Here is a 9383-nt window from a genome sequence, read left to right as displayed (position 1 = left end):
CGCTTGAACAGGGTGGAGTAAGAGCCGCCACCGTCACCTAATGCCCGGCCAATAGCAACGAGAAAGAAGCGAGCCATGTTAGTGATAGACAGGTCGGTTTTTTCCGACGTCCGCTTAGCGCGGAGCCCGCCGGGAAGCTCCGAGGCGGAGCTGGCCGGAAAGGGGCGGGACGACCTGGTGAGTTTTATCCAATCAGCACACGAGTTGGTTGAGACGGACAGACAGTTCCCTTTCTAGCGGACTGGAGGGGGCGGGCTTTTGGACGCTAGGAGGGGCGGGCCTTTAAATGCTAGGAGGGGCGGGCACTTGGTTTGATAGACGTACCTACCAACCAAGGAAAACGTGATACTTTCAGACGAACGGCTTTGCTGGCCAATGAGAATGTATGGCGGGGTATCGGGGGCCGAGCGGCGGACCCTCTGGTAAAAGGCGGTCCCCGGTGGGGGGGGCAGCAAAGAGAAAGGGGGGGGTCTCAGAGGCCAGAGTACTCGGGTGAAGATGGCGGCAGCCGAGGCCGCGAACTGCATCATGGAGGTGAGTAGCTGTGTTCTTTAGGCCCGGGGGCGGCGCGCGGCGGGTGGCCTAGGGCCTGAACTGTGGGGACGGGGCCTTGGGTGTGTCGGGCCTCGCGTAGGACCGCATCGGGGCATGTGTTCGATGGAGACAGGCGTGACCCCGGTTTTCGGGGCTTTGGGACCCGCAGCCGAGCCATGGGCCGCCGCACGTGGCCGCGGGCCGGGGGTCCTCTCCAGCCGGGCCGCACGTGGTGGCTCGGCGTAGCGTGGGGAGGGGGGTGTGCCGCTCGAGGGGCCCCGCGGGCTCCACGTGCGGGACAAAGGCCCCGCCCCCGGGCCGCTGACCTCGGGCAGCGCTTCCAAGGGGTCCAGGGCTTGCTATCCGCTCTCCCAGGCTGGGCTGGGGTCGCCCATGCACCCTGGATCCCGTGCACCCGCGTGGGTCCTGAGAGCATCACCCCCGGGCCTCGGATTCCGAAGCTCTGGGTTACCCTTGTGCAGCTGGGGGGAGCGGGGGGATGGGCAGGGCCCTGTGACCTCTCTTTAAGGAGACGGTGGGGCATCTCCACCGAGGAGATCCGGATCCGGCGGCGGGCACCCCCTCGTGGTCATTATTGGTGTGAAAGAGGGGCGGCTTTTTTTTTCCATGGGGCGTGGCCCAAAGCCCACCCACTTACGGGAGAGCTTTCCAGTGGACAAATGGATGGTCAGAGGTTGGTCTTTGCGGGTGAAGGAGTTCGGATGGCTGTATAGGTACACAAGTCACGGGTCTGTAACCCTCACTGAGCCCCCCTTTTTTATGCGACTTAAGGGTGGCAGGGGACCCCTTTTCTGAGCACTTCCGCCTTTGCCTCATTTCCCCCTAAAACAAATGAAATTCTAGCACCTGGCTTGCTTGCTTGCTTATAGTTGAGTGCTCTACCCTACACTGTATACTCCAGCCTACTTTTTTTTTATTTTTTATTTTTTTTTGGCTTTCGAGACGGGGGTTTCTCTGTGTAGCCTTGGCTGTCCTGGAACTCTCTTTGTAGACTAGGCTGGCCTCGAACTCACACAGATCTGCCTGCTTCTTCCGAGTAAGGGTGTGCGCTACCACCTCCTAGTCCCAGCCCGCTTTAACGTAGCTTGATGCATAGTGAGTGTGGCCTTGAACTTGCCGTCTTCTTCCTTAGCCTCTTGAGTAGCTCAGGTGACAGACTTGGACCACCAGAGCTGTAGGACAGGGCCTAGTCTCAGCTTTCAAGCACTCTTCTGTCAGTTGTCAACCTGCTGGTATTATACTAGGGAAAGAGAGGCCCGCTTGGGAGACAGAGCTTGGCTAGAAGTCGCTGATGGGGGTGTAATGTGATGGGGCCATGCCTCTTCAGGTTCCCTGGAGGGGAAGGTCAGTTGATGGGACACCAGAGATCAGTCTACAGTGACCCTGGGCCCTGGGACATGTGGATGGAGAAAAGAAATGGCTGTTTCAGTGTGGGGACCCAGATGATGTGTGGAAGGAAAGAGCTGGCTGCCTCTGTCTGTGTGCGTGTCCCTCAGGTGGAGTTGGGGCCAGATGGCAGGATTGTGGTGGAGCGGCGGTGCCCAATCCCCGTTCCCTGTCAACCCCCTCCCTCCAGTTTGTTCATGGCACTGCAGCCTGGTGTGTGTGTGTGTGTGTCAGGAAATGTCACCTAATCCGGTGGGGCCATTAGGTAGTAAAGGGGAGCAACAGCTGGCAGTGCCCGTGTGCCCTGGCAAGTATTGGGTCCTCTGGCCTAGATGGGCAAGGTGTATGTGGCCAGTTACCTGACCAGAGAGAGACAACATGGGGTTAGCCACCATCTATCTCTTCAGCCAACAGCTGGGACAGGAGACCTCCTTCCTCCCCTCCCCTCCCCTCCCTCTCCTGTCCCTTCTACACCCAAAGGCGGCTTCATCGCTTGCTCCTGCTCACACCACTCCCGAGTCCAGAAAAGGCCAACCTGCAAGCCCCTCACTTCCCAGCCACCCCAGTAGCTAACCCTTTCTCCCTGTTACTCTCTCCTAGAATTTTGTAGCCACCTTGGCTAATGGGATGAGCCTCCAGCCGCCTCTTGAAGAAGTAAATATCCTTTTGTGAGACCCCATCCCAGCCCACTGCCACATAAGCTCACCTGCTATACATCTGGCCCCCAGAGGTGGAGCCACCCTCTTGCTTCCAAGCAGTTTCCTTTGCTGTCCCCTAAACATGCAGGGCACACCCCTCCCTGGCCCCAGCTGGCTCTCCCACAACCATGGCTGCTTCCTTAACTCCATCTTCAGCCCCCCTCCCCTGCGCTCCCATGTGTCTGCCCTGGCTCTGTCCTCCCTCCCCTCCCTCCCCAGCTGTGGGCTGAGCTAGAGACGGGCATAGAGCCTGGAGAGATGGTAGGCAAGGCGGCTGCTCCCTGGATGGGTTCTGGAAGTAGAAGCATTACCTGGGGGGGGGGGGGAAGATGCTGGAGGGGGCTGGAGGGTTGTCCTGGTATGATGAGGAGGCCTGGGGAGCCCACCTTTGACCTTGTGCCACTCCCCATTTTCCAGGTTTCCTGTGGCCAAGCAGAAAGTAGTGAGAAGCCCAATGCTGAGGACATGACATCCAAAGACTACTACTTTGACTCGTACGCCCACTTTGGCATCCACGAGGTGAGTACAGATTGCCCCTACAGCCAGTGTGTGGTGGAGAGCGGCATGCAAGGTTGGACAAGGAGGTGAGTGTATCAGCATGTGCACGGCCACACGTGTGAGACTGAGGTCACCACTGCTGCTGCAGCCTTTTGCCACAGACCTCAACGTGAAGAAAGGCCTTTGCGGGTCCCTGGGGCCCTCTAATGATTGGCGGTGGCACTGTGTCCATTGCTTACACTACATTACACCCTTTTGATGGAGGAGACAGGGCTCAGTGCAACTGAAATGGCATTCTAAGGAATCCTTGTCTTTCCATGGACCTTTAAAAGAAAAGAAAAGAAAACTTGTGCCAGGGCTGGGGATGTGGCTCAGTGCAGAACAGTTGCCTGGCACATGCTGGATCCGGCCTCCATCCCCAGCATCAAAAGGGGGAAATTAGAAATATGCATAAAACAACATTGAAGTTCTGGGGGTCTGGAGACACTTGAGCCACTAAAGGGCTTGGCACACTAGCCTGGCCACCTGGACCCAACCCTGGAGTGCGGGGTAGATGGATGGAGAAGCTTGTCCTCTGGCCTCCGTGTGCCTGCATACTGAAATAACGCTGAGCATAGTAGTGTGTGCTTGTGTGCTCTCATCTCTGGGGAGGCGGAGGCAGGCTGGCCCTGGGCTCGCTAGCTAGCCAGCCTACCCTAATCGTCTAGCTACCCAGGTCTCAGAGACCATGTCAAAAAACAGGGTAGCTGGAACCTGAGAGGCGATTGACCTCTTGTTTGCCTCTGCTATGCAACCTGCTTGCTGTTTGGCTGTGTCTGCTCTCTCTTTTACTTGTCTGAGCCTGCCTTAAACTTAGGGCTCCCCTTGCCTACGTTTCCCAAACAGCCAAAGGTAACAGGCCAGTACCATGGTGCCTTTTGGTGATCTAGGCTGGCCTTGATCTTCCTGCTTCGGCCTCATTCATCCCTGGGTCTTGGGTGGCTGTGATAAGATCTGGCCAGTGTGTGTGCTCACTGCAACAGAAGCTTGCAGAACAGAAAGGAGCTCTCTGAGGAGTCAAAGTATCAGCCTTGCTAACCATTAGTGTGGTGTGGCATCCAGGCCTGTGTGTTCCCTCACTCTGGTCTTCTGTCCCTGTGTGCAGGAGATGCTGAAGGATGAGGTGCGTACCCTCACATACCGCAACTCCATGTTTCACAATCGGCATCTCTTCAAAGACAAGGTGGTCCTGGACGTGGGCTCGGGTACTGGCATCCTCTGCATGTTTGCTGCCAAGGCAGGGGCCCGCAAGGTCATTGGGGTGAGTCTCATGGCGAGGGGCCTGCTGCAGATTGGGCTGGAGATGATAGCCAGGACAAAGACTGGACTCCGTCTCGCCCTCCTCTCTTCTTCCTTAGATTGAATGTTCCAGCATCTCCGATTATGCTGTGAAGATTGTCAAAGCCAACAAGCTAGACCATGGTGAGAACTGGGGGAGGGGGGGCCTGTGGAGGAGCACTGCTTCCTGGAGGCCTCAGTGAAGACTTAGAGGCCACAGTGGACAGTGGCTTCTCCATGTTTGGGGATGTGAGAGTCTGGGTGTCAGGGGATTGGGCCTGGTACTTTAGGATTTTGGCGGGAAGGTTGGTGGCGATGCTCAGGTGTGGGGTTTCCCATCCCTCAGAGGTCACGTCAGGGCCTGTCAAGAATTCTGCCTCAGGAGCTCACTTTGATCATGACTGATGTTGCCTTCCTGAGAAGCCCACAGCTGTTGTCTACATGTCCACAGTCCTCCGAGGCCTTGTTTGTTTTTTTGAGACAGGGTTTCTCTGGGCAGCCTTGGCTGTCCTGCTTTATAGACCAGGCTGGCCACAAGCTCACAGTGATTCACCTGCCTCTGAGTGCTGGGATTAAAGGCGTGTACCGCCATGCCTGGCTACATGTATACTTTTTAAACCTGTCTGTTGGAGGCCTTAATCTGCCTTTAGACAGTACCCTCTGGCATGTGTAACTCCATACTAAAATAGTTTTTGCTGCAGTTAGCTTTCTTTTCCGTGAGAGAAGGCCTCACAGAAATCCACCTGCCTCTGTCTCCCAAGTGCTGGGGTTAACGGTGCAGGCCAGCACACCCAGGCTGCAGTTAGCATGCTAACAGGGATTAGGTGTAAAGTGATGGTCACCCTGTCATCCCATCTCTTGGAAGTTGAGGTCCAGCATGGGCTACATAAGGATATTCTGTTTCCAAAAAAGGAAAAAAATACAGTAGTTGGGAGTAGATGAACACCTGTTGCCACAGTCTATTCAAAAGAAAGAGGCAAGCGTGGGTCGATGCGCCTCCTGGGGTCTGGGAGGTGGTGCTTACTTTAAAAGGCACTTTTGTACAGAGCCAACAAGTGCCTGCAGAGTTGAAGTCTGCACTTGAAGCATAAATTTACGGAATGTGCTCTTTTAAGAGACAGATTCCTCCACATACTGTATGAAGTGTTTTTTGTTCGTTTTTGGTTTTTTCCTATGTATACAGTGCTCTGCCTGCATGTACACTCACAGGCCAGAAGAGGGCATCAGATCACATAGATGGTTGTGAGCCACCGTGTGGGTGCTGGGAATTGAACTTAGGACCTTGGGAAATGCAGTCTGTGTTCTTAACCTCTGAGCCATCTCTCCAGCCCCTGTTTTTTATTTTTTGAGACAGGGTTTCTCTGTGTAGTCCTGGCTGTCCTGGAACTCACAGAGATCCTCCTGCCTCTGCCTCCCGAGCAGTGGGATTAAAGGCGTGTGCCACCGTGCCTGGCGCTGTGAGGTTTTGCTCCTCAGTACTAGGGATGATGGAACTTTGGCCCTTGCCTGGCAGGGACCCTCCCACTGAGCCAGTCTGCCAGCCTTCTTTGTGTTCTGGGACACATGCGTCTCAGCCTCCTAAGTAGCTGGGGTGACAGGCCTGGCTTGCTGTAGTTTGTGTTTAACACTTTATTACTTACTGAGAGGGGCTGCCACAGCCGTGTGGAGGTCAAAGAACAATTAATTGGCGTCTGTTCCCTCAGTCTGCCTTGTGGTCCTGGGATTGGAATCCAGATCCTTCAGCTTGGCTGCAAGCAACCTAGCCGCGCCATCTCACAGGCCTCCTTTAAAAATGTGACCACACCATTACTTACTATTTCTATCACATAGAAAATAGATTTCCCCTCAGCCCAGACCTGGATGTTAAATGGTAACCTTGGGCTCTTAGCAGAGCCACTTCCCAGCTCATAGCCAGGGCGTGAAGCCATTGCTGCGCCTCTGCCTTGAGCTGGGCCTGGTCTGTCTAGCAAGTTCCAGGCCAGCCAGAGCTACATAATGAGACCATTTCAAAAGAGAGGTGGGGTGCTGCTTGCCTAGAGCTTCGTGTGAGTGTGTGCCCTCGGCCTCTGGGCTCCCCTCACTGGTGTGCCATCCTGTGGCTGCAGTGGTGACCATCATCAAGGGCAAGGTGGAGGAGGTGGAGTTGCCGGTGGAGAAGGTGGACATCATCATCAGCGAGTGGATGGGCTACTGCCTCTTCTACGAGTCCATGCTCAACACGGTGCTGCACGCCCGGGACAAGTGGCTGGTGAGGTGTGGGGGCCCCACAGAGGAAATCAGGGAGGGGGTAGGGGACACTTGAGAATGGGGGGTTTCCAGGATCCTAAGAATGGTGGGACAGCCTGGACTCTGGGGGCCTCTGTAGGAGGTGATGGTGAGCCAGGGAGCATGGTGGGGTGGACAGTTGGGTCTGCTCAGCTTGTGTTCACCTCTTGTTCTCACCCAACTCCTCCCTCAGGCACCCGACGGCCTCATCTTCCCAGACCGGGCCACCCTTTATGTGACAGCCATTGAGGACCGACAGTATAAAGACTACAAGATCCACTGTGAGCTGGGTCTGCGGGGTAGTGTGGGCGGTGAGGGTAGGGCCTGGGCTCCACAGCTCAGCTCATCTGACGCTGTCTGTACCCAGGGTGGGAGAACGTATATGGTTTTGATATGTCCTGCATCAAAGACGTGGCCATCAAGGAGCCCCTGGTGGATGTGGTGGACCCAAAGCAGCTTGTCACCAATGCCTGCCTCATAAAGGTAGGTAACTTGCAGCAGTATGGTTCCAGGTCCACTAGAGGCGGAGGGGAAATAATTTGACTCACACATGCTTGGTGCTGAATTCCAGGGTAGCAAGGACAAAGCAGTGTGTTGTAGCGCGCTGAGAGAGAAGCTGCCTCAAAGGCAACTGCTGGAGGCAGCACAGGGATGTGAGAGGCCTGTGGCCTGAGGATCAGGAGTTGTGACTGCAGAGATGGTGGTGGCTCAGGGGTTAAGAGCACTTGCTGCTCTTCAGAGGCCAGCAGGTAGCTGCTCACAACCCAGGCAGGAATCCCAGTTTAGGCACTCAGCACCCTCAAGCTCGGCGGCCATCTGCATGGACACGGTTCCATAAGCTCAGGCAGGCACACACACACACGCATACATAAATTATATATATATATAGTTTACTGTGCACAGGTGCTCTGTCTACCTGTATGGATTGGCACTAACTGTGCCTGTTGCCTGTGGCGGTTGGAAGAGGGCGTCAGGTCTGGAACTGGAGTTAGAGACAGTTGTGAACTGCTGTGTATATGCTGGGTTTTCAACCCAGAACCTCTGGAAAAGCAGCCAGTACTCTTAAACACCGAGCTATCTCAATAGCACCCATAAAGTGTTAAAGGAAAAAAATTTGAGGGCCAGCCTAAGCCCCATGAGGCCCTGTTTCAGGCATTGGGGGGTGTGGGGTGCCGTTGTGCTGTCACGGGCGGGACCTGGCTGGTGGAGGCTGTTGTGTGCGGGGCGCGCTCTGAGCGCTGGCCGTACCCGTTCGGCAGGAGGTGGACATCTACACGGTCAAGGTGGAGGACCTGACCTTCACCTCCCCCTTCTGCCTGCAAGTGAAGAGGAATGACTACGTGCACGCGCTGGTGGCCTACTTCAACATCGAGTTCACCCGCTGCCACAAGAGGACCGGCTTCTCCACCAGTGAGGACCGGGCCTGGGCCTGGGGCAGAGAGAGGATGAGCCTTGGGGCTTATGCCTGCCGTGGCGCTACTGGGAACTGGGGCTGAAAGCTGTCGAGTTTAAGGCCAGCCTGGGGAAGTTGGTAACACCCTACCTCAAAAAAGCACCGTTGAAAATGTAGCCATAGACAGCCTGCCTAGAGTCGCTGGTAGAGCGCTGTCACGGCCTGTGGGACCTAGCCTGGCTTCCAGCACTAGTCCTGGTAAGAAAAGGGTGAGTGTGGGGCTCCAGAAGCTGTCAGCCTGGCTCTGCTCTCAGTGCTGGAGTCTTATCCTGTAGTGTAGGACGCAGGGACAGCGCCCTCACAGCCTGGCTGGTAGACACCTTGGGGTGGGAAGCACTGGCCAGCAGGCTGGGACTGACCACGCCTACCTTTCAGGCCCTGAGTCCCCTTACACACACTGGAAGCAGACTGTGTTCTACATGGAGGACTACCTAACGGTGAAGACAGGAGAGGAGATCTTCGGCACCATTGGCATGAGGCCCAACGCCAAAAACAATGTGAGGCTCAATGTGGGTGCATAGTGGGCGCCTTAGCAAGCCCTGCTGGGTCAGTGGTAATCCTGCAGGGACCCCTGTACCGGGCCAGAGAGTACATGATGTTAGGAACACTCAGAAGTGGCCCAGCCTTGTTCTCTGGGTGGGAGGGTTTTCAGGGTGCTTGCTGGGGACTTCAGACAGTGCTGGGATTGATAAAGTGGAGAAACCCAAGGGGTTTTCTTTATAAAGTAGCACTGCTATGCTGTGTGCTGCTGCCCCTGGTGGCAGGATCTGGTGGTGACAGGAACATGGGTGAGGATGTGCAGTGTGCTAGCCGGAGCTGCAGTACACCTCACCCTTGGCCAGAGGGCACCCCTGAGCCCTGTCTCCCACCTTTGCCTTTCAGCGCGACTTGGACTTTACCATCGATCTGGACTTCAAAGGTCAGCTGTGCGAGCTCTCTTGTTCCACCGACTACCGGATGCGCTGAGGAAGTGCCAGGCTGGCCCTTCAGCAGAGAAGGGGGCTCAGGGGCTGGGCTTGGGGGATGGGAGGGTACATCGTGACTGTGTTTTTCATAACTTATGTTTTTATATGGTTGCGTTTATGCCAATAAATCCTCAGCTGATCATGCCACTGCCTGCCCTGGGGCTAGGGTGGTTGGGTGGCCAAGCACTCAGTGCCTGGGGAACTGCCATTTAAGTCTAGGGATGTGTGCTCGGGCCAGGCCAGGGT

At 55.8% G+C, this 9383-nt stretch overlaps 1 protein-coding gene across 3 annotated transcripts; it reads left to right on the top strand.

The window, feature by feature from the left end:
- The first annotated feature begins 380 nt into the window (after positions 1-380).
- Positions 381-9281, top strand: PRMT1 (protein arginine methyltransferase 1). Of its 3 annotated transcripts, XM_084800973.1 has the most exons (11): positions 435-534; positions 2542-2595; positions 3057-3158; positions 4282-4437; positions 4535-4598; positions 6560-6702; positions 6913-7000; positions 7087-7202; positions 7979-8129; positions 8548-8669; positions 9055-9281. In XM_084800973.1, the coding sequence occupies exons 1-11, from the start codon at positions 499-501 to the stop codon at positions 9136-9138; spliced, it is 1116 nt and encodes a 371-aa protein (XP_084657099.1). In that variant the 5' UTR covers positions 435-498; the 3' UTR covers positions 9139-9281. The 3 variants fall into 3 exon arrangements, with proteins under 3 accessions (XP_084657100.1, XP_084657099.1, XP_084657101.1); XM_084800974.1 differs by lacking the exon at positions 2542-2595 and having other exon boundaries at positions 381-534; XM_084800975.1 differs by lacking the exons at positions 435-534; positions 2542-2595 and adding an exon at positions 2747-2900.
- Positions 9282-9383: the final 102 nt, after the last annotated feature.

Source organism: Acomys minous (genome assembly GCF_964271855.1).
Source record: "Acomys minous genome assembly, chromosome: 2".
Lineage (NCBI taxonomy): Eukaryota > Metazoa > Chordata > Mammalia > Rodentia > Muridae > Acomys > Acomys minous.
This window is presented reverse-complemented; position numbering and strand designations above follow the sequence as displayed.